The sequence below is a fragment of the Poecilia formosa genome, unplaced genomic scaffold (assembly GCF_000485575.1).
Source record: "Poecilia formosa unplaced genomic scaffold, Poecilia_formosa-5.1.2 Scaffold21, whole genome shotgun sequence".
NCBI lineage: Eukaryota > Metazoa > Chordata > Actinopteri > Cyprinodontiformes > Poeciliidae > Poecilia > Poecilia formosa.
Genome location: NW_006799960.1, coordinates 2,580,613 through 2,608,248, shown reverse-complemented (window position 1 = coordinate 2,608,248; position 27,636 = coordinate 2,580,613). Strand labels below are relative to the sequence as shown.

At 39.4% G+C, this 27,636-nt stretch overlaps 1 protein-coding gene across 2 annotated transcripts; it reads left to right on the top strand.

Moving 5' to 3' along the window:
- Positions 1 to 451: 451 nt before the first annotated feature.
- fam91a1 (family with sequence similarity 91 member A1) lies at positions 452 to 26,680 on the top strand. 2 transcript variants are annotated; one of them, XM_007547698.2, is made up of 24 exons: positions 452 to 735; positions 2,092 to 2,176; positions 2,519 to 2,670; positions 5,021 to 5,078; positions 7,902 to 7,969; positions 9,043 to 9,156; positions 9,666 to 9,756; positions 10,176 to 10,238; positions 10,440 to 10,546; positions 10,639 to 10,677; positions 14,092 to 14,204; positions 14,335 to 14,444; positions 14,957 to 15,069; positions 15,175 to 15,261; positions 15,394 to 15,523; positions 18,285 to 18,433; positions 19,041 to 19,175; positions 20,599 to 20,712; positions 21,215 to 21,287; positions 21,989 to 22,135; positions 22,469 to 22,567; positions 22,767 to 22,890; positions 22,977 to 23,046; positions 23,887 to 26,680. In XM_007547698.2, the coding sequence occupies exons 1-24, from the start codon at positions 664 to 666 to the stop codon at positions 24,070 to 24,072; spliced, it is 2,499 nt and encodes an 832-aa protein (XP_007547760.1). In that variant the 5' UTR covers positions 452 to 663; the 3' UTR covers positions 24,073 to 26,680. The 2 variants fall into 2 exon arrangements, with proteins under 2 accessions (XP_007547760.1, XP_007547759.1); XM_007547697.2 differs by having other exon boundaries at positions 14,954 to 15,069.
- The last annotated feature ends 956 nt before the right edge of the window (positions 26,681 to 27,636 follow it).

Below are 27,636 nucleotides of genomic sequence, written 5' to 3'. Positions count from 1 at the left end.
TTGAAAATGTATACTCCTTTGCTATTTTTGGCTAGCAGATAAATGCTACTACTACTACTACTACTTCTACTACTACTACTACTAGTAACTAGTAGTAGTAGTACTATTTAGTACTATTTGGTACTACTATTTAGTAGTACTACCAATTATGATTATTATTAATAATAATACGAACAGTATATAATTGCTAAAGGATGCTAGCCTTAGATTATTCTCTTCACAACTAATTTGGAGGGACAATGGATTTAATAAACAAAATTGTATATAATTAAGTGTCATATCGCTGAATATTTAAACAGACCATCCGGCATCCTCCCTACAAGGACTTGAATCCATAATAATTTTTGTCTAAATGAACGTATTTCCATTAGAAACATAGATTAGAGACAAAGTGAGCAGAGTTTTATCCCCCGCCGTCTCTCTCCTAAGGTCCATTCAGCTCTAGCGTCACGCCTCAACCGGAAGTGACGCTGAAAAACACAACAAGGAAGTTGCCGTTTATTGTGAAGGAAAATAACCAACAGGTTAAACGTCTCCTCACATCTGGGGTGTTTCTGCTGCATGCTCGGGTGCCAGGAGGGCTGAAGTCACCGTGGACTCGCCCGGGAGCCCGCTTCACGTCGCCTCGAAGGATTCTGCTCTTAGCCAGCTCGGTAGCTAGCAATGAACACGGACGTGGAATTTCACATCAGGCAGAATTATCCGTGGAACAAGCTGCCAGCGAATGTCAAACAGGTACCGTGCTTTTAAATGTTTCCCTTTGTGGGCGGCAGAGAGGGGCCACGGAGCAGGGGGCTGGCAATGTCACGGCGGAGCTGCGTGTGTCATTCAGCCAGCTGTCAAGAGTCTCCTCCTCTGCTACGGAACCGTAGCCGACCACCATCCATCTACTGAAGCCATTCAGCCTGCCTCTTCTCTGCTGCTCTGTCATCACATGACAGACGGGTTGATACGAGGCGCCACATGATCTTAGTGCGTGGGGGGCCCACCTGCAGATTCTGCACGCACACCTTCAAGCATTATCGGTTTTATCTGTGCATCAAGTACAACGAAGGGTGTTTTCACACCCGGTCCAAATGAATCCGTCCTACTGCATGCCTTGATTTTAAGCTCGGAAGGAAGTGGAGGGGGGGTTGCATTCAAAAGCTTTGTGCTGCTGCACGCATTCTAGTTTTATTCTAGTTTAAAACTTTCCGTCCAGTCACAGGCCTTCTGCAGGACTGATGCTTGTGCAAGCTTTAATGCATTTTATGAGGATCTTGTTTGGTTGATTATACTTATGAAGTGGAAGGGGGCGGGGGGGAGAATCTAGTTAGAAAATAATTCCAGGAAAAACCTAAAAGGTTTTGCATGCATTTATATTCAATCAATGCATACCAAATGGGGAATGTTTCCACCTGCTTTGCACATTTAAAGGTGGGACGTTCAGCCTGTTTCTGTGTGCAAAATAACTCAAGCTCTGTCAGAGAGCCATTGGACATTGTTTAGATTTTGCTGCTCTACCTCCACCTCAAATTTTTTGCACGGTCTAACAGGTTTTCTTCCATTTTTGCCTCATATTTAGTCCCAACTCTCTCAAAGAAACATCCAGTCAGAAAAACTGTTCACATTGCACAACTGGCAGGAGGGAAGCACACATAGTATTTCACTGGCCAGCCATGATGCTGACACCATGTTTGGCCGTAGCGTGCTGCTTAGGACGATGTGTAGCAATAGCATTAGCCTTCCAACACGCATAGTATTTAACCGGCAAGCCAAAAGTAGGACCTGGATGTGTTTTTGCGTAATCCATATTAACATCCTGTTGAGTTTAAATCTAAGGAAATTATGCTAACGATATGGAAAAATGACATTTCTAAAAACACAAAGCAACACCCAGGAAGGACATGTCTAAATGTCTTGGGATAAAAATGACACCACAGTGAGTCCTAGGCCAGGAAATAAGTCAGCACAACAGGAAAACTGTTCACATTGCACAACCAGCAGGAGGAACGCAGTTCTGAAAGAGAGTCCCTGTTCGTTTCTGCTGCCTACATGGTGAGGATAATCCTGCCTCGATCTTCACAGGTGTGCCTTTGTTCTCTTTTGCAGAGTTTGGGGAACTCACAGCGCGAGTATGAGAAGCATGTGCTGCTGTACAGCATCCGCAACCAGCTGCGATTCCGCAATAACCTAGGTGAGCACGTCCGTCTGCCACACTGCTGCAGAACGTAAACGGATCGCAATGAGTCATGATGGAGAGATTAACGAAAACTGTCAGCAGGGATGCAATAGATCATGTATCTTTTAATCTATTTGAGTTTAGAAAGTGGTTACAATAGAAAACTCTGCATGCAATCAAAGTGAAAGCAGAGTTTCTGCCCTTGTGACCTCCTGGTGTTCTTAGATAAGTGAGTCTCATTTTAGCCCCGAATTGATCAGCTATTGATCGACTGTAAACTTTTTTTGCCCCTTGTCTGTGACCTGACTGCTACCCGTGGGTGTGTGTTTTTTTTGTTGTTTTTTTTTTATCGAGCAGTCCGCCACGTCAGGAAGGATGAGCGCAGGTACTATGAGGAGCTGCTGAAGTACAGCCGGGACCACCTGATGCTGTATCCCTACCACCTGTCTGACATCATGGTCAAAGGGCTGCGAGTCACCCCGTTCTCGTACTACATAGGAATCATGGAGGTAAGGAGTCTCTGACCGCAGTGGAGGGCTTGTAAACACTGAACACTTTTTTTTTTCTGCCAGATCAGTCTCTTCTAAATCAGCAGAACATCTTCTGTTGTTCAGACGCTGCTTTCTGACTGACGGGGTGGATTCACTCAGAGCAGAAATTCTTGTTACAGCTGTGAAGATTTTCTAATTGGTTTTGAAACAGCCAGTCTCTGTTGATTTGAAGTGAACGATGACTTTAATTTTGGCAGCACAGCAGGATTGTGTGTTTTGGCTGGAGAAACGGACATTGACGAGGATGTGAGCTGTCACCAGCTCTGTGTCAGTTTCCGTTTTAATTAGAGAAAACACAAGTGTGACAATATTATTTGGCAAACCTTTTTGGATGTTAAATCATTAAAATCAGCATAAAGCGAGGATAACTTTTTACATATTAATTCAATTAAGTGCAACTTATAGTTGCACTTAATTGTTATTCAAACTCCCACAATATAATTCACTTTACTATTAAAATAAAGGTTCTTGTGAAATCTACGCCTAATCCCCAGTGTCTAAGTCCTCCAGTTGACTTTGAGACAAGCTTTGGATCATTCTACGTTTTGGACCTTCCATCCATCCGCTGATGGATTCCTCTCTCTGCCACCAGGTGGCGTAGCTGCTGTTTCTTTAACTTTAAACTTGTGAACTGCGATTGGTTTTTATCATGCTGCCTACGGTTACTAATTTTACAATGCTAATGACAATATTTAAAAAGAAATTACAAAACTCTCTAAAAAAAAATCCTTAATTGTTTCGAAAAGATTAAAAAATGAGAGCATTTTTAAAAATCTAGTGGCTTTAATTCATTGAAACATGGGAGTTTTAAATTGCAGCTTTTCTAACCTCCTGTAGCTGGTGGCTATGCTGCAGCGCTAATGTTAACTTGTACATAAAGAGGTGAAATCAGTAGGAATTTGGTGTTAGCTGTGCTATTTTTAGCTTCTGTGTATCTACATAACTTTTTTACTGCTTCATTTGTTTGCTAGTACTAACTCTAATAGAATTACCGTATTGTCCGCACTATAAGGTGCACCTTCAATGAATGACATATTTTAAAACTTTTTTTTATTATAAGGCGCATAGAATAGACACTACAGTTATTAGGGTTGCCACCCGTACCTTTGTTCCGTACTCTACAAATTTGGATGTATAGCAATAAAGAGGTGATCCCTGAGTAGTTTATATAGTAGACTGCCCCAGTCATTGTTTCACTCACGGTGTTGTTGGTGTTGTGATATTGTGCCCAACTGCTTTCTGGGTAACACAGACCAACCGACACGCTGCCGCCGCAGTCTCTGTCTCTCTTCCCGCGCCCCCTTCCCAGCTTTAAATGTATAGGGGCTGGTCCCTTGGTAACCCTAGTGAAGCACCCCGGATGAATGTCTAAAGCCACTTTGTTGACATAAAGAATGTCAAGAAAACAGTCCGACTCCGGTCGGCGAGGAGAGCCTTCCGCGACTGGGCTGGGGCGTGGCCGGATGATGGTCACCCTTCTCCGTTCGTGCACAGCATGTTCGTGGAGAACATGGTGCTAAATGACCTGCAAGACAACCTGATTATAGACAGTCGGTAGGTAGATAGGTCAGTCAAACTTTATTAACAAACCAGCATTCTGACAACAATCCCAGCATTCACCGCGCGCTTCTTCTTCTCCAGGTGAAAATGAAGTCGGCAGCTGCTTACCATAGTTTCTAGACCTGTTGTGGCTCAGTATTGGTCCATATATAAGGCGCACCGGATTTTAAGGCGCACTGTCGGCTTTTGAGGAAATTGAAGGTTTTTAGGTGCGCCTTATAGTGCGGAAAATATGGTAATCAGTAAAAATATGCTGCTGAAATAATTGACACTCCTATAAAATGTTGCAGGTATTTATTTAGCCACTTTTCCGATTATGTTCATTAACATACCAATTCTTCTGCATTACCACAAACTCTTTGTTTACATATGTGTATGCAGATGACAGTTGGAATATTAGATTTCTCCTCATTTGGCATAGATCCCGTTTTACTTGGAGCGATATGAGAAACAGACTCTGTTATTTTTGCTACTTTATAAACTGGAGAAAAGACCAGCAATTATATCTCTCAGCTCATTTACCAAGGCGTCTTCACCTTTCCCTTGCCTGCTTAGCTAAACTCCACGGAGCTTTAGCTGAGACTACTGAATTGCCGAAAGCTGTGTCACATTGTTAATCCATCTCCAGAACTTAATGAAAACCCGGAGCAGAAATTAGCTCGGTTGCCAAAATCAGATAATCCTTTTATTAATCAGCAGACAGTGACACACTTTAATCCCCTCTCTTCTTGTTTTTTCCCTCCTCCAGGATATTATGAACAGTGAGAAGAGTTACGACTCCTTGCCCAACTTTACTGCTGCTGACTGTGAGTTTTTTTTTGTGTGTGTTTATTTAAAAACTCTGTTTCCTCTCTTCCTGTCTACAACTGAAATAATTTTTAAGAGTTTCTGTTTCCCTCCGATGTCAACTCATTTTTTTCTTTATTCGCTTGCATCTCTGGCTCTTTAGCTGGTTTTACAACTAAAAAATAATGAGATGTAGAAATCAGACGGCTGTTACTGGTCAGAAGATCATTGGAAAGTTATCTTAGAAGTTTTGTTTCATTCAGCAGGTGCATCTTAAATTAGATAAACATTAAACATGTTATTTCAGTTATTGAATAGGAAAAGTGTAACTTATATAAAGTTATACAAATTTAGTGACATATTTTAGGTGTTTTAGTTCTGTTGATTTTGATGATTACACCTTCTAGCCAATAAAAGTCAAAATACATTTTCTCCAAATATTACATAAGACTGATATAAATATTTTTTTTATTAAGGCAGAAGTATCATCCTATTTTGTCTATGCACTATGGAATATATGTGTTAGGGACTCCTTTTGCATGAGTTACTGCATCGATGCAACATGACACTTTTTTCAACCTTACTTTTTCGTTCCACTAAATTTTCTGTCTGACTTTCTGTTGCTTAACCTTCTTATTGTGGTTTTCTACAACTATTTACTGCATCCCTGTCAAATCCTGTGTTTTCCTTGATTGTGTGAGCCCTAATAATATATATATATATATATATATATATTTTTTTTTTTGCAGAAATAAGTTATAATGAGTTGTCATTAACTGTAAGCCATTATCATCAAAATGAACAGAAACACTTTAATTTAATTACCAAAATAAAATAACTTCTTACTCATGTCGTGTAATTTCTTCAGGATCTGTTGATGAAACTTTACGTGAGGCAAGTTTATGAAACCAGAATGACTGAAAGGGAGTAGCTGCAAAGATCATACATGTAGTTTTGTCATGCTTGCATGTATTAAAATATATTTTTAAGGGTGATACATGAGAAAGCATAAAACCAATAAGATATACTCTGATCCTTTTCATGCTAGTTGTTTAGTAAAATAAAACATGACACATACACGATCCCAGCTTTGATGTTGATGTAACAAAAAAAAAAATGCTTGAAAATCTGCATCACATGATGTCACAGCTCTAATATTTCTTTAAGCCTCTCATTCGAAATCCGATTTTGCAGTCGCTTTCATTTCGGAGTTCACGTGCGGTTGTAGTGCTCTCCGTTGCCAAGCGAACTGGGCTTTGGCACGGCTCGGTGAATGGCTGAGTCCTTTCAGCGCAGAACCTTCATGCTGTGGAGACAGAAGGCTGCGTTCAGAGGCTACCTCTCTCCAATAATCCCCTCAGGAGGAGCTTTGGACTGCGTCGCGCAGAAGTGGGCGGATGGAGATGCAGAGCGAGTGTGCCTGAAAGAGTTAGACGTGGGTGGATGTTTGTGTCCTGGTGAAACAGCAGGGTGTGTGCATGTGTGTGTCTGATGTGTGTGTGCTGTGTTCAGAGTCTGAATTGGAGAACATAATTACATGTTCTGTTTTTGGACTGGGCTCATTTGCACCAGATTTTTTTGCAGCACATAGAATAAGTGGTGACAAGGTTGGGTTTGAATCCTCTGAGAAAAAATATTCAGCATTTGCCAACTGCGCCAGAATTTCATCAATTTCACCAGATTCATGTAAAGGAATGAATGTTTCCGACCTTTCAATTAATCATTCAGTGCTTTTTCTAGCGTTTAATGTTGAAAAAAGATGCAACTTCTATGTTTTTTTTTTTTCCCTTTCTTGAATTTTTTTACTGCTAAATTTATGTTATGTTAATTTCTCACAAGTACTGTTGTTTAGAAGATCCACACCTTCACCTTCAATAGTTTTAGTTATTCTGCTCCATATAATGTAAAATTGATTATTCCCGCTTTAGCGTCTCTTTGTGTGTTATTATCATAGTAACAACTTGCTTAAATGCATCTTGGCGGATTTAGAAAGAGCTTAACTCCTCATGAGAAGTAAAACAAAAACACTGAGCCAGTGTTGACTCAGTGGTAGTATTGTCAACATTATTGGCTATCATTTATTATGGCTCAGTATTTTTCAAACAACATAAAGCGATGATGTTTGATTTGTATTGTTAATAAGCTGTACATAAAGTGAATGAAAACAAACACTTAAGAAAAATGAACATTTTATGGTAAAATAACGTCTTCTGAGAGGTTCTTCTGTGCAGTGAAAGAGTGAGTTTCTGTGAAACTCTTTATGTCGAAAACACCAGTGGGCATCTACACACTTAGAATCAAATGGCATCAAAGCTCCTCGGATGTGACAGGAGGCGTTTATGTATTAATAATGAAACTCCATCTTGTGTCTGTATAACTGGAACACTCTGATCGCAAACAGAGTAATAAAATAAAGACGTACTGACTTGTGGGAAATTAGAGCTGTTGACACGTATTGAATTAGACACGAAAAGTGGTAAACTATCCAGATGAGGAAACGACTTGTCAAGCTTTGCACCTCCATAAATAGTTGCTTCCTCACTTTACAGCTGCAGAGAGAAATAAGTATTTATAGGTGAATAGCATGTTGTCAATAAATGCTGTTGTAGTCGGGTTCCAAATTGTTTTTTTTTTTTGTTTCTGTAAAAAAAAAAAAAAGGTTTATGTTTGTAAACGTTCAAACATATTTCTAGGATTTTTTATTATTATTATTATTATTATTTTTACATTCACATCCTTGTGTTATTCCTTCTTGGCTTTTACCAGTCTAAAAATATCCAGGACCAGATTGTGAGAGTTAAATGAGCTAATTTAGAATGTTATATTTTCCCGTCATTGCACAGGTCTGAGGCTGCTTGGCATCGGGAGAAACCAGTACATCGACCTGATGAATCAGTGCAGGTCCTCCAAAGTAAGATGCGTTAATTTTTTTAGGGTTATTCAAGGTTATGTTACTTCAGAAAATCAACAGAAGTACGCCTTAAAAGAACCGGTAAAGTTCTGTTTTAGTGGTTGCATATCAAAAATGAGAAGCCACCGATTTTGAATCGACATGATTTAAGAAATTACACAGGCCATCTGATGGGAGCAAGAATATTTTCTAAAAGCATTTTGTTATGAAATAGGTAAGAGGTAATTGATAAAATCAACACAAATTGCTGAAGAAATAAAAGCATCCAGTTTACTGACTTGAGAACCAAGTCTAATTTCAAGCTTTATTAAACTAATAAGTTTTAAAGTAAACACCCAGTGCCTGTGTTTGGGTAGTGATCCGACAACTCGGCGACTTTCCTAATTTACTGTGAAGCGATGAGATGTTTTGCACACAGTATTGTTTTCCATTCATTTTAATTATTTGGCTTTTCAGCTTAAGGCTTTTTCTCTTTGTAGCTAAACTGACAAAGTGTTTTACTTGCTGAATATTTTCAGCATTAGCCAGTTTTGTAGAAAAAGGTATCAAAAAGGACATGTGGGTGCAGATTAGTGGCTATTCTAAGGCTCTTCGCAAGACAAACGGCTCAAATTCTTATCGATTATAATTTAATAAAACATATAATTGTGCCAGTTTAATGTTACACAAAGAAAGTTTATTTGTGTTTTATGGATCAGTGTTCAAGCATGTAACAAACAAAGATATATCTGTAATAACATCTACATTAAAAATGAAGACGTCCTGCAAGGAGGGAAGCCTAAATCTTTCTCTCTTTAGAAAATATAACCAATAAGGTTCAGGTGCTAAGTGTCTAACCTGTAAAGTAAATTATATTATATACATGAATATAAAGCAAATGGATTTTGCATGGCAAAGCTGAAAAATATTACTTTTAAAAAAAGGTTTTAGGTAATATCTACAAATTAGCGACGCTGAATGTGATGCAAACGTTCCCTCTTCGGACGTCTTGACGTTGATTGTGAAAATACCACAGTCCTGCAGTATTTGCCAAATATTTAACACACTGCATTTTCATTCGCTTCTGTCCTCAGAAATTCTTTCGCCGAAAATCGGCACGGGACCTGCTGCCATCCAAGCCGGTGGAGATTTCCGTGGAGCCGTGGTGGGTCGCTCAGACGGGCTTCATCACCGAGGACGACATAAGGGTGTGGCACGTCTCCAGCTTGGGTTGTTTAAGATGGATTAGGATTCTGTTGAATGTCGTCGTTTATGTGTGACTCAGCTGAATGTGTATGAGGAACAACAAATAGATATTTGAAAGGAGAGGGAAGAGATTCAGAAAGTGTTTTCTTTAATGCAGCGTGTAGCTGAATGGATGCTTTCTTTGGTAATATCTGCTTGTTTTTCCTCACAGTCTGGATCGGGAGTTTTCGAAGCTTTTGATGCACTGCATGCACGCTTAATCATGCTAAAATTTCTTATTTGTCAGGTTATTTTACAGATGAGTCTCCTTCAAACATTCTAATATTTTTTGCCCAGAAAAGGAAAGTTTAATAACTTCTGAAAGCTTCACAGTTCTTATCTGCAGATGCATATTTACTCTAAGAGAAACATCAGAAGACTTGATCTCTCCAGGGCATTTTTTCCCGAGCGTCCTTTCATAAATTTTGCACTAACGCCCAGCATTTAATGTTTTCCTTTTGGTTGAATGCAGATCTGCTCTACTGCGGAGAAGAAAGCCATCGACAAGATGATAGATTCTGGTCCACAGCTGGCGGGAACAATAGAGTACAATGTGGTCCTAAGTGAGTATTTGATAATGTCCTGTCTGTGTACTCACTGCAGTCTCCCCCTTGTGGCTGTGAGAGATATTACATGAACATGCCTTTGAGCTGATGAATATTCTCTGACTATGAATGATAATAATAGTAGTTGTTAAGTTTTTAGGACACAGGAAAGGTTAGATTCTTTTAGATTTTATGTGACAGAATGAATAAAGAGGACAACCACGTTTAAAACGGGGTGAATAATGTGACGGTTCCTAATGAATTACTTTGAGTTTGCCTAAAAGTTGATTTTTGTCCCCTTCTGTACAATATCTTTTTAGTTTTTTTTCTAATCTCCAGCTTTAAAAGAAATAACAGGTTTAGTATCTTAGTAAGGCTTAGTAAGAGTTTCAAGTGTCTTACTTGTGGTCTCATTTGTGTCATTATTTGTGTTGCAGGTTTGTATAACCGGGGCTTTATTTACCTGGACGTTCCCATATCGGATGACAGCTGCATCTCAGGTACACCACTCTGTGCGTTTTAATTATTGCTGCTTTAATGCACCTTTGAGCAGCTCAGCCTGGTGTGTGCTTGAAGAAGCATCATGAACTGAACTGAAAAGATGTGTTCATTTGTGTGTGTATAGACACATTGGTAAGTAAAAAGCTGTGGAATCACCTCAGTGTGAAAACAGGGATTTTTTTTGGTACTTTCTCTTTCAGTGCCCCCTCTCGAAGGCTTCGTCATGAACCGTGTGCAGGGTGATTATTTTGAAACGCTTCTCTACAAAATCTTTGTGTCTATTGATGAGCAGACCAACGTGGCCGAGGTAGGCCTTGGACGTGTCCTTTATTACTCTCTGATGACTGTTTGTCTGATAACTGATCTTTTTTCTTTTTCTTCTCCCTGTCTGGTTCTCAGCTTGCCAACGTCCTGGAGATCGACCTGGATTTAGTGAAGGTGGGTTTATGTCTCAGGGTATCAGAGTAATACTGCTTTTTTTTTTTTATTCATGGAGGATGGATATTCAGCCTTAAGGAAAGTTTGTCTCCTGCAGAATCTCAGCATTTTAATGCTTTCTTCACAGTTTGCTGGTTGAAAGCTGTTTATATTTACCATATATTTCTTTGGGAATTTTCCATTTGCGCATGAAAAATATTTATTTTTTGAAGTAAAAAGAAACTTGGACTTCATAACTTTTTACGCAGCTGCAACTCATGATTTCTTGTTTTGCATTTTATAGCCCAGCTAATGTTTAGAATGAAGAAAAAATATAAAGCACTTAAATATTTACTTACAAAAAGTGAGTTGACAGAATGTTAAGGTTGAGGACTGAACTGACAAATTAAAGGCCTAAATTAAGACATGATTGCACATTTCTAACACACCTGTAGTTTAATTAATTACTACAAATGCAACAGCATCTACACTACTAAATGTGCATGTCTGCATGTTAATTTACACATTAAATCAACCAAACTTGGTACGATCTCTTTCAGTGGTTCATAACAGACAAACCTGTTTGAGTTCAGTTTGCTTTGTCCTGATTGTTGGCTCGTCTGCTGCTCATTGCTGTCATCTCTTCAGCTGCTTGTTTGTACAGCAGTTGTGTTGCTGTGCTTCGCAACAGAAAGTTGCAGTCCATCTTCTGGTCCGTTTTATTGCCCTTCCATACTTAGACCAGTCGACCCCAACAACTTCTTTTATCTTCTCCTGAGCTTCTTCGCCACCGTAACGGTTGTTACACCTCCTTCACCAGCACCCGCTCGCACACGCACGCACGCCTATGGTAAAGAACAAAATATTATTTCAATAGTAATGGAGCATTTTTCTACTGAAAACCCAACAGCTGCCACATTCTTTCAAACTTCTGTGCATGGATCAGATTTCAGGATTTAGGAGATTATTCAGTGTTCCTCTTATTATGACAACAAGCTGAATTATCTTTCCTCCTCAATGTTTTTATGGATTTCTTTTTTCAGGCTTGGTTCATAGCAGCGGATGATTTTTATGCCTTCAGTACCCGACCTTCATTTAATAAGCAGGGTTTGTGTAAACTCTGTGAAATCCGGCTTAATATCCTCCCAGATCATGTTTAAAAGCCCTGTGCTGAAAAATTCTCTCTTGACAAGCTTTTCATGCCATTTTGCACCAGTTTATGCAGTTTATTGAGTCAGGATGCTGCATCTGCCTGTTGTGGTTTAAAGGGTTAAGAAAGGATGGATGCTTTTGTTGCAAAAACAATTTAGAGAAAGTTTGCTCTCAGCCTTAAGAGCATCATTAATATCCCATTGCTTCTTAGTTTATAACAAGTGTGTTGATTGCACCATTTATACATGAGGTAATTTAAAGTGCAGAAAAATGATGACACATGCCAGTTGGAGAGTCTATCAAATAATTTCTGAACTATTGCAGAACAGTACCAGACAATCCCACCCATTTTGTCAGCCTGTTAACCCATATGATAGTAATACTAACACAGAAGTTTTAAGTGTATATCTCTTAAAAACCCAGTGCTTAGATGCAGTTGCAATTTCTGAAAGTTTTCCTTTTGCTCATGAGTTCAGTTAAGTTCCAAAGTAAAAACTAAAAAAAAAAAATCAGCTTAAAGAGGCCATTAAGTCCAGGTCTGTGTTATTAACAGTGCTGTGATCTTAATTGACCTTAGTTTAGTCGCACTCTGTCCAGAGAGTTTTATTTTTCTAACCTTAAAGATTATGAATCCCACTCACCCTCCAATGTCATGGTGGTCACCCTGCTCTAGTTTCTCCATGCACAGCTCTGAGATGAAGATGACATAAAAGTCACACTATCTTTACCGTAGGGGCAAGTCAGACAATCTGCGTCCCAGGAAGGATTCTGGGTCACAACTGCTACGTTGACCTTAGATGATAAGTGTTTAAGGTGAAGAAAATTGTGTTTGCTTATTGATATAGTCTGTCATGCTTTGGAGTTTGCTTGTGTGTGGTGTTCTGATGGCGTTCCTTGATCCTGCAAAGTCTTTACGAGACATCGATAAATTATTTAAATAGAAAAATAGACCTGGACTTGTGTTGGGTTTGAAGCAATTTCATACAAATCAGCTGATTAAGAAATTAGCAAGCAATTGACATTCATCCATTTCCTTATTTGTGAAAATAACTATAATAACGATAATATGTCCTCATGAAATTAATTTAAGTTTTAAATTGCAGTGCAAAATGACACAGCAGCTTTGAAGATGCAAGTCTTTCTTCACGGTAGACCAAGAACATCAAGGGATGTCATACGGTGTTTGAGATGAGATGTTGGCCATGAATCTCTTTGATCCCTGGGGATTAATTTCTGTAAACCGGGGTTGCTTCCCACAGATGTGCTGATGGGATCCAGTATCAGAACCTATCAAATTGGTGTCTACAGAGTTTGAAGGCCAAATAAATAACTAAAGTTCTTTGTGGAGCTGCAATCTCCCAACCCCCCACTTGAAGTTTGTGGCTTTATGTCCATCCGGTCCAGCTGAAGAAGGCACCGCTCATGTAGCGGTGGGTTATTGCTCTGTGAGGTTTGAAACGGTCTTGTAAATGGCAAAGCACCCTCCATGTGAATGTGAGGAAGTAACTTGTAAAAAAAAACAAGAAGATTCCAACATAACATGAAAAATATGGATGAAAAAAAGGGGACACGGTAAAGTATTCGTATCTCCAAAATGTTTCCCATGTTCTGTAAACTAAGAGGTCTGTCCGATCATCTGTTCATAAAGCCACGCATCATTCTTATTGTCTGAACTTAAATCAGAAAAAAACCTTTTGCTTTTGTTTTTGCTACAGTTGGATTTCATAAATTATTCCTGTTTGCTAAATGTAAGAGGAACGAGGGAGTTTTTGCCGTTTTTATTTTTTATTTTTCACTCCCAAGTCCGAAGTTTACATTCACAAACATTACTTTAACTTCAAACAGTTTGGGAAGGACCAGATGATGAATTCATGTCATTGCAAACTTCTGATATGTTAATTTTGCAATATTTGAGATTGCTAACGCACTGCTTCCTCGTGATATGTGATAGAAAAATTAAAAGGAGTCAGCCAAGACATCAGGAAGAGACTAATGGACTTCAAGAAGTCATCCTTTAGCCGTCCTTCATTGATCATAAAAGATTCACATTCAGCTTCACCTTCTTGGCCAAATATCTCATCCTTTCTGCAGAGATGAGCCAAACTTTTAATGCTAATGCTAATACAGCTGTGTTACAACATGTTTTATTAGTATGTGCTGACACTTTATCAGCAGTTCGTCGCAGCCTTGTATCGGTGTATCAAATATAATAACTGCCTGAAAGAAATGATTCAAGAATGCTAAGTTTCATATAGGGTGTGTTTTCCTCCTTTGTTCCATCAGAACGCGGTTTCCATGTACTGTCGCCTCGGCTTCGCGGTGAAGAAAGGTCAGGTGTTCAGCTCTGAGCAGCTCCACCCCAGCTGGAAGAACGCCCCATCCGTTAACAGGCTCAAGTAAGCACTTCCTGTTCTTTCTGAGCACCACGCGTCTTTACAGATGTAAAAAATCTGGTCTGAATCGCTGATTACGGTTTGGGAAAATCCCAGCAATGCGCTGTCAAAGTGTCACGACGTTGTGCTGCAGGAGCACCATGGACCCCCAGAAGATGCTGCTGTCCTGGGAACAGGGCAGTCCCGTCATGGAGGGCGGCTCCTCGGCCACAGACACAGACACCACAAGCCTGGAAGACCAAGGTCTCACACCTACGCACACACACACACACGCACACACCCGAGCATATTCTGCATCTTATCCAAATAATCACACTTGCTGACATGTGCACATGGGACACTTTACGATTGCTGCATCTGGTCTTCTGAGCTGCACCACTAATTAATCCCCAAGAAAGTCCGGCAACGCTGCTAAGAGTAATTTTCACACTAATAGGTGTTTGTCTAAATTGGTCTCATTTTGGCCTAATTTTAATGTTGTGCACATTAAGCTGGCAGAGTTTCTTGCAAATTGGATATTATCAAAGGAGCTGTTGCTCAACAACATTTAACATGCTAATAAGTTTAAATTAATCTTTCTGAGAGGGAGGAATTCCTCTAAATACATTTTTTTTTTTTGATAAAATCAGATGCTAATTTCTACAATTAGGAAGAGCAATTGACGGCTAATTGGCTTGTAGTAACACGTGTTAATCTAATCGCTCAGCAGTATTACATTTTCTCCTGCCTTATTAATTATTTACCTCTCTCAGCAGGAGACACGGGCAGCGTTAGCAGCCTGAGCATCCCGGCGGCTCCCACTAAGAGGATCGCCTTCCTCTTTGACTCCACGCTCACCGCATTCCTCATGATGGGCAACCTGTCTCCGGTCGGTGCAGAAATGAAATGCACAACTTTTATTTTTTGCCAGAAAATTACCAGAAATGTGTTTGAACATAGATCTGCATATTTGTGGCGTTGTCCTATCTATCAGAACCTGAAGAGCCACGCTGTGACCATGTTTGAGGTGGGGAAGCTGTCCGACGAGACTCTTGATAGCTTCCTGGCTGAGCTGGAGAAGGCGAGTTCAAATTTGTATTTTTTTTCCCCATCACAGATGTAAATTTACATTAAAAATTGTTCAGATGTTGTCATTTCCCTTTAGAAACCAGTAGGAATCTCTTTTTAAATGCTTGTTTGTTTTTTTACTCAGGTGGAGAGCACAGCAGAGGGCGAGGCTCAGCGTTACTTTGACCACGCTCTCACCCTTAAAAACACCATCCTCTTTCTGCGCTACAACAAAGAACTCACTCAGGATCAAGGACCTGATATTCCAAATATAGGTATTTATTCTGTCGTATGTCTTTGTTCATCTCGTCTCTTGTTGCATCTTAAAGATCGACAGCATGCGAAAGTATTCTTACCCCTCTTACAGCCAGAGACACTTTATTTGACGGGGTGTCCATAAGACTGAAAGGACATAATCATGACCTAACATCTGTGATAACATGAAGAAGTCCTTATGAATGTTTATGCCTGTTGTCATGAAGTGTCATTCAATAATGACACTTTTAATACAAAGTTGACACTTTCAGTTTATTTTTAATGGAGGATTTATTGGAACTTTCCATTAAAAGTGTCATTATTTCTGAATAATGCAAAGTTGACACGCAATGCAACTTTTAGTGCACCTTTCCATTCAAAGTGTCATTATTTCCTGAATATCTATGACAAGAGTCATAGACATGAGCAGGTACCGTACAGAACTTGATTAAAGTATTGAATATTTGAATATTATTTAGCAAACATTAAACGTATAAAGTCATTGTTGTGGATGGTCTTTTCCAATGTGCTGCTGCAGTTCTACTCTGGATTACCAATCACGACTGCCGTCCTTATCTGAGCAGCGAAGTAAATACAAGCGAACATTTTCTCCTAGTTTCCTGTTTTCACGGTCACGCCGTAGGTAATTTTCTGCCAGTGACATCATTTATTATCAATTCCAGGCAACATTTTGCAATGATTATTAAAAAGGGAAACGTTCAAAACCTGCACTTTGGAAGGTGCAGGTTTTGAAATGTTCAACCGCTGACGGTTGTTATCCAGAGGGAATATATGCTTATCAAAGACCTCCGATACAAAGTTAAAACATTGTGAATGTTGCAGAATTTTTATGAGTCGACTTAGAAATATACTGAGAAAAAGAAGAAGGTGGCATAATAATCTTTATCTTACCACAAATATCAGTTTATTCTTTAAATAGAAATTTTACTTTTTTAACGTGTTTGACCTTCTTTTTCAGAGATTTGAATGTAATTAGCTAAAATGAACAGCTAATTAAAATAAAATAGTTTTTTTATAGTTTGTTCCCTTCAAAACCAATCTGGTCTCCTTCTGTGTGAAGTTTTGTAGATGTTTTTTGTTTTTTTCCATTTACTTGTTGACCCTAATTTACTTTGGTTTTTAATAGTTTAATGATTGTTTTTGAGATGCTACATTTAGAGAATAATTTCCTTATTTTTGCTGCAATTTCAGTTAATTTTCCAAGTTAAATTTACAAAGGAAAAACAACGTAGTGTTTGCAAAAAGAGTACAAACCTCAACCAGCCGTAATTTTTAGATTTAAATCAATTGTTCTTATCGTCTCTGTTACTATTGATTTACTTTTAGCTGTCTTTACAACACTTGTTTCTAGCAGCTGTTGGTAAATGAGTATTTTGTCCACTAATGTCCTACGGTCTTAAAATCGATAAGTAATTAAAACCTCGTCTGGTAGCTTCAAAGAGGAAGTGGATCCTGTTTCTGTCCAGATATTGGCAGACCACACCGCCGATCCGCCCAAAGCTGCCTTTAACGATTATCTCTTCGTAGTTAAATATTCCCATGTAAACGACTGGATTTAGAGACGCGTTGTTTGTCTGCTGTCTCAAGGTGGAGCAGCGCAGAGTTTGTCCTTCCGTCTCAGCAAAGCAAACCTCTGGGTCCTGCGTAGCAACCGTTGGTGACACCAGATGCGTTTTGTTTGATTTGGCTTCATGCCTGGCTTCTGGTTGTCTTGCCGCATTGTCGTCCTTCAGCAGGTGAGCCTGCTGAGTGAAGCCAAAATGTTGTTACAAGTGTTTTATGTTCACTAGTCATTTAGGGAACAAATTAGTGTAAGTGATTAAGAAGTGTTAACTTGGAGAAGATGCTTTCTTCCACCACCTAGGAGGAGATTTAAGAGATGAGTGACAGTAACTCCTTCTTGGTGCTACTTCAGTACAGTTTATTTTTATGAAATAAGCTCTTCTTTGTGATCTTATTTGATTAAAAATACTTGGTTGCCATTTATTTACTATTATTATGTGATGGGGTGGGCAATATGAACTTAAACCTTTATCACAACAATAAAGATTATGATTAAATGTTGTCATGCCTCTCTTGAAAAACATTCCTTCATGAAAAAAGCATATTCAACACCCCAAAAATGTGATTTAAATCACGATGCAGCACAAAGAAACTGCATTTAATCAGATTTTATAATTTACGGATATTTATTGACGCTCCATTGGAACGAACATTAGAGAAAATGGTAACGATAGCATTTCTGATAATGCTGTCGGTTTCGTGGTTTAAATTATTTAACGTAAAGTTCTTGTCGACTGCTACGTGTTTCCTTCCTGTGGTGGTTTTGCCTGCAACTAAAATTATCTCACCAAGTGAGATCCTTTTATTAGTCCCTGTTTGCTTTGGGTCTGATTACACTATTCATTGCTGAGGACATTGGGGATTGTTTTTCTGTGGAATACAGGTTCCAGTCGGACAGAGGTGTGGGTAGCTCCATGTTGCATCTATAGGATGGTAACTCGCAGACCAAAGGAAGATGAGTTTTCAATGCTATCGTTTAAGTGTAAAATTTATTTCTCATGCTCTCAAAGAGAAGCTCTTTTGTGGGATTTAGCAAAGATGTGGAGGGAAAAGCTTAAGCAGTCGGTGCTAGGAGTTTCAGTAAACTGTTACATTTATTTGAATCCATCCACTCTTACCACTTGTTTTTGATTCTAGTCCCGTTTTCTAACGGAGTGATGACTTTTTTTCTTCCCGCCCCCCCTCCAATGTCTCCAGGTTTTCCTTTGGACATGCTGCGCTGTGAGAGCCTGCTGGGTCTGGACCAGGCCACCTGCAGCCGCGTCCTCAACAAAAACTACAAGCTGCTGGTCTCAATGGCGCCGCTCAGCAACGAGATCAGACCCATCAGCAGCTGCACACCTCAGGTATGAAGCCTGGAGGAGGAAGAGGGAACAGAAGGGACATTGTGTTGTTTCTGTGTGCGTAAAGACATGAAGGAGCTGTTTTTATATGCGTGTTATGTGACAGATAATGTGTTGGAGGTGAAACAGGGGGAGGGGAGGGAGTTTTGTTTTGTTTGCCTTCTTGCCTGGTGTACACATTTGAGTTTCCAGAGTTATCTATAAATGTGTGTGTGTGTGTGTGTGTGTGTGTGTGTGTGTGTACACTTGGCGAATTCTCAGCCTGCAGTTGCCCCAACAACAAGGCTGCACAAAGAGAGGAGGAAGGCGGGAGGCGAGGCTCATGAGTAATTCCTCTGCCTGGCTCTCCTCCAGCTTTCTAGCTGAGCCCAGCGAGACAGAGGAAGACAAGTTAAACTCTTGTTGTGCCATTCACGCTGTTGCTTATTCTCACACCGCTGCGACTCGCTCAAGTGAAATATGAAGAATTCTCCTTGTTTCCACTCAAATCTTTTTGTCATTTCAATTTATGCAACTAATAATAACCGAACAGTCTGTTTGTTTTTTGATGCTTTGGCATTTTTTTTCTCCTCATCTGATTATTTACACGTGTATTTGTTTCTTCCTGCAGCACATTGGCCCAGCCATCCCTGAGGTGAGCTCCATCTGGTTCAAGCTGTATCTGTACCACGTGACGGGCCAAGGCCCGCCGTCGCTGCTGCTCTCCAAGGGCTCCAGGCTCAGGAAGCTGCCAGACATTTTCCAGGTGAGCCCAGGTTAATGGTTGTTCAGATAAACGGGAGTAAAAATGGTAGCAAGGAGGTGAAAGGGACAGATAGTAAAAGTCTCACGTTAAGGTAAACAATAGCTGCTCTCAGGAGCTGCGGGCAGGTGTGCCTTTAAAGTTGTGACCTTGCTTTCAATCACAGGCAGGTAATTGGATCATTCGCTGCCTCCTGTGTCCTCGACAACCTTCATTTCTTAATAAAGCAGCAAGTCCTTTTTGATAATACGTCACGGTGAACTAATATATATGTCCTCCAGTTTGGCTTGAAATTTGATCTTGGGAATGTGTGAGAAAAGAGCAAGAGAGAAAATGGTACCATAAATCCTCTGCAGAATACCTGCGATATGCAAATGAAGTCCTCGATGTGAACGCGATGAAAAACAACTGGACTATTTACTACGGGAGTTAACATCAGAACATTTGTTTGTTCCCCGACTTTAGCCATTCAAGAAAATACATTTAAGGCAACTGCTGATACAGTCACTGTGTGCTATTTGATTAAAGTTAATTTAATCTGTGCTGAATTAAAACTCCCTACGTTTCGTCAGTGTTACACAGCCTACATTGGTATTGTGAATTTGTCCTTCATAACTCGCCAATGACGTTCCAGATAACGCAGTCTCCACTGCACTCATGGCTGGAGTTTCTGCAGGACTGCTTTAACATTCTGCTCCAACTCTGAGCTACTTGTTCTGATATCGACGTGATGCTAGAAAGACATCTGACTTGACACATTAAGTCTTCTGACGATGTTTTTTGTGCAGAGTAGGTACCCCAACTGCTAATGCTAGCATCTGTTCCCTGTTTTGATGTGACACATTGCTCATTTGTGTTTCATTGTTAAACATACACTGCTCAAAAAAAATAAAGGGAACACTCAAATAACACATCCTAGATCTGAATGAATGAAATATTCTCATTGAATACTTTGTTCTGTACAAAGTTGAATGTGCTGACAACAAAATCACACAAAAATCATCAATGGAAATCAAATTTATTAACCAATGGAGGCCTGGATTTGGAGCCACACACAAAATTAAAGTGAAATGTTCCCTTTATTTTTTTGAGCAGTATATTTTACTGGGGTTCCATTTGAGTGAGTTCAGGGAAAAATCTACAGAAAAATGTGCTGCAATAGAAACACCCAGGTTTGTTTTTAATGTCATAAAATTTGGCAGTGAGATTTCAGCTGCTCTCTGTTGTGATCACAAGTCATATCACACAGACTGGAAGCTTTAGCAGCCAACTCGGTCCTTTTGTTTAATTATAAATGCCATTGCAAATTACTTCCGTTTTACCATGAGTTCATATAATTGATTTTAGTATTATTTTGTATAGATACTCTAAATAGTCATTGATAGTTGCAGAAGAATCAGTGGTTTATTAATTTTTCTTTCCTTAGGCCTACGACAGGCTGCTGATCACCTCTTGGGGTCATGACCCCGGTGTCGTCCCTACATCCAACGTTCTGACGATGCTGAATGACGCTCTCACGCACTCTGCCGTCCTAATCCAGGTAAATCCGGTTTCAGTTTTACTGTAATTTCAAAAGCTGTGATTGGACAGGGTTACGGTCATGAGAAATGTTGGTGGCTAAAATTTCATTCAAATTCGAGAAAGCTCACAGCCAGGAGCTGATTTCTTCATGTTTTGTCTCCATAGAAGTAATAAGAAATATTTCTCACTTTTATGAGGAAGTTTAGCTCTGTGCTTAATATGAAAACGATGCTGCTGTTCAATTTTTACTTTTACAAATGCAGCACTCCTTATAACTTTGTGCCAAACATAAAAAAGGCCAATTACATGGCTCAGAATATTTACTACCTGAAGATTTACAGTTTTTACTTCCTTGTTCCAATTTGCTTCATTTGCAAGTCATATGTTTTATGAATTTGACAACTCATTTATTAACTTTTCCCTGTCTTGTAAAAATTCCTAATCATCAATGTGACGAAATTTTCTAACCAAGTCATGGTGAGTTTAAAATAAAACTGTGTGTGTCTGTGTGTGTTCGTCAGGGTCACGGTATGCATGGTCATGGAGAAACTGTTCATATCCCATTTCCTTTTGACGAGGAGGATCTGAAGGGAGGTGAGTCAGTTTCTGCGTGAGGTTATGAAATCTTTTAAACACATGGCTTCATTTACGTTGAAGAAATAGCACTTTAAAAAAAAAAAAAAAGATAGCTACTTATGCTATATGAAAACAGTTTTTAGTGTTACTCTGAGGTTAAAATACCTTGAAAATAGCCTCTGAGATTAGAAAGTATCACACTTTTAGGGTTATGTATGAAGAAGATAATGAACAATACATTTTCAAATGGTTTATTGATTTATTTATTACTACTTTGTTAGTTTTTCTGGTTGATATCTGGGTTTGGTTCGTAGCAGCTGCAGTGCAATAACCAACTAACTCACACATGTGTTAGTTAAATCGTTCTTCTAATTTGTCTAGTATTCATCGTGTTACGTCATCGACTAGAAAGCAGAAGTTGATGTTGGAGGTGCAGCAACCTCCCATAATTCTAACCCTGTGTGAAGATGGTTTAAATGGACGGATTAGTTTTCTAACAATAGGATCAGCATGCGTCTAGTTTCACTGTCAGGATGTCCACACATGCTTATTACTGCAACCTCTTTCTTTGCTGCGACAATTTGATGCTGTTTAATATCAAAAAGAGAAAGTACAGTCTGTGTGAAATACTTCAGACTTGGAGCTTTTGCCTGCTAGACTCTGCTAGCCCGAGTCTAGCAGAACGCCTCGTTCATACTCGACGTCTGCTTGTCACGCAGAGTTCTCCTACTCCAACATGTGTGTGCACAAAGCGCTTCGGAAGCTGAAGGAGCACGTGGATCTGGAGCACCAGTGTGGCTACGTCACCATGCTGAACTCCAACAACAGGCACCGTCGCAGGACCAGCGACAGCGCCGAGTGCAGAGGTACGAATGCATCTTTCTGGCTGTTTAACAGACAAGAGTTATTGTGAAATTAGCTGCAATGTCCTCGCTTGGTACAGCCAATGGCACTAATGGTGCAAATTAGATAAATATTCCTCGTAGTCCAGTTTAATTACGCTGCTTGTCTGCTTAATTGTGTGCTTTTTATGGTGATAGTTTTTGCTAATGGAAGAAACATTCTTAGCCCTTTGGGACTGAATCTCACTCCTGCTTTAAATCCACCAAATTTTAATAATTCTCCATTGTTGGCTCACAGAAATGTAGTAAATGATTGCAAAAGCTGCCGTTGGTCTTTATTTGTTGTTTGCGCTCCAGGAGAAACCCATCTAGGCGGAGGCCTGGACACCAACGGCAGCACCGAATCATTTGAGCTCGTGACCGAAGAGAACGGCGAGGGAAAAGGAAAGACAGACTGTAGGTGCATTTTATGTTTCCTTAAAAATATTTGCAAACATTTACTGAGTTTTTTTCCTTTTTTTGAGAGTTAGAGGACGTGTGAAAGGGGTCGGACAGTTGGGGATGCAGCGTGACAAGTGGCGGTGTCTGAATTCAAAACCAGGCCTTTCTTTTGAGCGTCTCGTCTTGTTTCTTCCTCGCCAATCTCTTTTCTCAGCTCTTTCATCTGAAGACGAGTGGGTCCCTCTTGAACTGTGCTTCGGCATGCCCCTCTTCAGCTCCGAGCTCAACCGCAGAGTGTGTCGAAAGATTGCCTCACACAAGCTTTGCAGCAACGAAAGGTAAAACCTAAAGTCTGTCACTTCTGGACGAAGCGTTTTGAAAAGAGTTGTGCTGCTAGACTTGAGTTTTGTTGTTGCTTTTTCAGCCTTCAGGAGCTTCTTCACTCAAGCCGAAAGCTGTCGCTGAAAGTGCTGAGCTTTGTTCATTCGTTCCAGGTAAGAGCTCTTGGTTCCCTTTTCTTTAGTTTGAGCTGAAATGGGGAAAAAAAACATTGTCCAGCAAAAATATAGAGCCGGAATTTATGGACAAATTCTTCCTTTTTATTCCCATAAATTCTTTTTAATTTTCATGTAAAGTTTCCAACTATTGAAAGATCCCAAAATAATAAGGCGACCATGATAAACAATTAAGAAAGGCAGGTAATGGCTGCATTTAAGTTTGTTTTTTAACTGAATGAAACCTTGTGATTAAAATGTGCAGCAGAACCAGAAGCTTAAAGGAAATCTATTTAATCTATGTGCATGATTGCACATACCCTGTAAGCTTCCAACCTAGTTATCTGTAGGGAAAAGTGACAATTATGATAATATCAGATTGTGGAATTAATATTATCTATATGGTAAATTCTATGCTCTTGTTCAGATGCATCAGTTTTCTTGTCCCTTTTTCTTTTAGCCTCATAAACTAGATTTTATGTAGTCAGTTAAACAGTTTTTTGAAATTGCATATTTAATGTACAGTTAAACTTGATGCATGTTGGTGAAAATGCAGCTAACATTGCTTAAAAATATTACCTGACTGAAAGTCTCTCTTTTCCTTATGTGCTATGGCTTTTTGTGCTGATTAATGTTCTTTAATAAGATACTCTTGCCATGTTGCCTGCACATATTAGAGATTTTAGATCAAATGAAGGTGATTTACTGCAGAAAACTCTGCATGCAATCGTGTCGATTGGTGACGTGTTAAATATAGATCCATTAAACCTTGAACCAGTCTCCGTGAGGCACACATCCCTACTGGTGTTCTCAGCCGTGAACTTTGCCCTGCATTGACAGGACGGCGGCCAGCCGTCCGACCCGGACAGCGGCGTGTCGAACCCTCTCAGCCAGCCGCCGGCTGAGTCCGGCGTCCCTCTGCCCTCCATCAACCTCCTCTTCAAGGACGGACAGCTGAAGGAGTGGAGCGGCCGCGCCCCTCCCCCTCTGGACATCTCGTCTCTGCAGAAGGACCAGCCCTCATAAAACCAGGTGCGGTTTGTCCACGAGGACATTACTTCTCAGTGAAAATGGACCACCCCTCCTTTTTTCTTCCCCCACCTTCTTTTCTTGGCAAAGTCACATCACATCTCGCTGAGGACATCTCTTAAAAGTGGTCCAACTCTGCATCTTCATACGTGCTCACAAGGAAACGCCGTCGACATTCTTGTCGAGCTGATGGGGGAAAATGAACCCCATCATCTCTTTATTGTTTATCCACTGTAAGAGGAAGCATCCTCCATCAACACTAGTACCCACCTCCTTTTTGTTGTTTTCCTGCGTGGTTCCTTGCATTCCTAAGAAGGCAGCGTTAGCCGTTGGAGTGGTGCTATAATCCCAACATAAAACAGTGACGCAGGTGAACGGCTTCGAACCTGGAAAAGCTTGTTGCTTTGTTTAGCCTCATTCCCATCCCCCAGTTGGTTCTGGTTTTGTTTCTTAAGTTGAGTGACCCAGATGAACCCCAGACTTCTTCAGGAACAATTTAAACTATATGCATTATATTGTAGGACCAAGCTTTTGGACTTACCAGCTGAGTTTGAATCCTTCTTTGTCTCGTCTCACGTTCACTGATTCAATGCATGATGGTGTTGCACAATTCAACAACCCCTAAAAAAAAAAAGAAGAAAAAAAAGAAGAAATTCCTCCCCTTGTTATTTGTGATCAATAATGGGGAAACATATGTTAATTGCACTGTGCAGGAATTGTTTTAAACCTGTGGATAAATAAATGTCATGTCCTTTTTTTTATTTTAAAAGTAGGACCGGTTGTAGTGCACATTAATGTTTTTAGAGCTCTTGTTTACGGAAGGAAATGTTTATTCATTGAAACGAACATGTTAAGAACTGACTGGGCATTTGAGGAACTTCTGCTTTTTATTTGTTCTGGGTTTTTTTTTTATATATATACAATTGAGAGCACCAAAGACATTTTCTTTTTCTTGTAATGATTTTTTTTTTAAAATTATTTGTTGCCTTTATTGAAATCAGCCAATCTAAAGAGCTCAGGCCTGGGATCAAAACTGCTCATTTGCTTTGCTTTTTGACCTTTTTTTTAATGATTTCTGTACATTTATCTGAATACACACAACCACAGTTAATAGCACAGCATAACAAGCATCCTGCCTTTCCTGTTTGAGCTGGAATTTGCATGTCACACTGCATGCAATCGTGCCGATTGCATGCAGTGTGAAGCAAAGGTTACAGGTGCATCTCAATAAATGGAATATCATCTTAAAAGTTCATGTATTTTAGCAATTTCGTTTAAAATATGAAACTTCTGTATTCAGTGAACCCAGACCACATTTTAATTGTTTATTTTCTGTTAATTTTGACTGATAACAAAACCTAAACTTATAGAATATTACATAAGACTAATAAGAAATGTTATGTTGTATCAGACACAATCATGGAGGGCAAGCAACAGAAGCTCATCACTAAATAAGTTGGTTGTTCAAAGTGCTGAATTTGAGAATATTAATGGAAAGTTGAGTGGGACAAAAAAGTGTGGTTAAAAAAACAGTAGCAAAAAGGAAAACTTCAGCCTTGAGAGGATTTGGATGTAAGGACCTTCATAATTTGTTGAAAGCTATTTGGAGATGAACGTTTCATTTTCTCACACATAACCAATAACTGGCTTAATGACAATATCAATGTGCTTGATGGGCCACCAGACTACCCTGACCTGAAACCCATGGCTGAATATCAAGATGGAAGTGAGACCCAACAATTTAGATGAGTTTTCAGTACAGAATATGCAAGTGAGACCAAAACTTGGTTGGTTCTTCTTTTCCATAAATTGCTGCAGCATGGCTTGGAGGCGATTTACCCAGGATGCTTTAATAGCAACACTTTGTCTGTCATCATGTATTCAAAGCTCATCAGCAGAGGGAAAGTATGAAGTGCATAAAAGTTTCTGGTAGACTAACTTAAAACCTGATTAAAAAAAAAAAGAAGGCTTTTTTCCTTCCACTAAACTTTCCATCAATATGTTCTCATTATGTAATTATTTAATGTGTGACATGTATTGTTTCCTCTGATTTTCTGAGAAGCAAAGCTCTCAGCTGTAATCAACACAATAACTGAACTAGATGTTTGACATAAACGTAATGAGTCTTTATAACACGACTTTCACTTTTTGTGTTGAGTCAGTCGATGAAGTTGTTGACGATATTGTAATTTATTGAGATTCATCTGTAAGTCTGATGACTTACCACTACACCTCCTCCTCTCTCTCTCGATGAACTCCAGCTTGTGTGTGATTGTGCGCTCTGAGCGATTCTGTTCACACCATCTTCAATTGAGGAGGAAAAAAAATGGGCTTGTAGTCTTGAAAAAAAGGAAACATGTTTTTGTTTTGTTTTGTTTTGTGGTTCAGAAATGGAAATGCCAGTGTGTTGCCCTGGCTTCACCTGAGACGTCATTTGGCTCAGGATGTCGGGTTTTTCCTCTTCATGAATCCTTAGTGCGGTTTCTTTTTCCTCCCTTCATTTAGAAATGCGTAAAACTCATGAAGCTGACTTTGTTTTTGAAGGAATTTCCCCTTTGCAGTTTTTGAGCCACTTGTGGAAGTTAGAAATATATATAAAAAAAAATAAACGGACTTGAGACGAGGTCCTGCTGAAGCATGATAGCTGTGTAGAAACTGTTGTGTGTATGTTGTGTATGCGTGTGTAATGTACACATCACCTCAAATCTTTACCAGTGAAAATGACCCTTTACACACACACACGCGCACACATCTACAGATCATGGCTGTTTGTTGCAGTTTATCATTTTCACCCCTAGTTATTCATCTATCTTAGGTGTTTAAAAATGATAGTTTTATATGTTGGCTGAAAAAAAAAAACTTTGTTGTAGCTTGTTTATGGGGAGTGTGCATATAATTGACTTAAAAAGAAAACACCCTTCTGAATAAATGGGTTTAAAAAAAGGGGAGAAATGACATTCCTTTACTACGCTCTACCTACATCCTCTTCTTCATATACATATGATCAGAAATAAATATGTAAAAAGTATGTGAGAATATAAATAAATATGTAATAAGACTGAGATTTTCCTCCATGACGGTGTGTTGGGTCGTTTTTTTGTTTGTCCTGATGGAGTCACATTGCGTTATTTCAGGCTGTTTTCCCATCTCGTTGGAACAGATGGTCCTCAAGCCGCAGCGGTCCGGATGCTCCATCCATCTGCCTTAAGCATACACTATCCTTCTTGGGCTTTTTGGAGAAAAACTGGCTGAACGCTGAGAGTAATTATCTTCGAATGTGTTCTTTAGCACCACTTTTAAGAGAGGTAACCTCGATGCCTCCATGCTTTTAGGAAACTGCAGGCCGACTTTGAGTCTGTTATTTTTTTTCAATCAAGGTTTTAGAGAAACTTGTTTTTAATAAGCGACATGTCCTGACCACAAGAAATATATATATATTTTAAAGATCTATCTGGTTTCATATCGAATCGTAGCACAGAGAAAGTATTACTTGTTAATCACTTCAGCTTTAATTTTAAAGGTTATAAGAGCAGCATTTGGCACTGAACTAAAGTGGTTCAA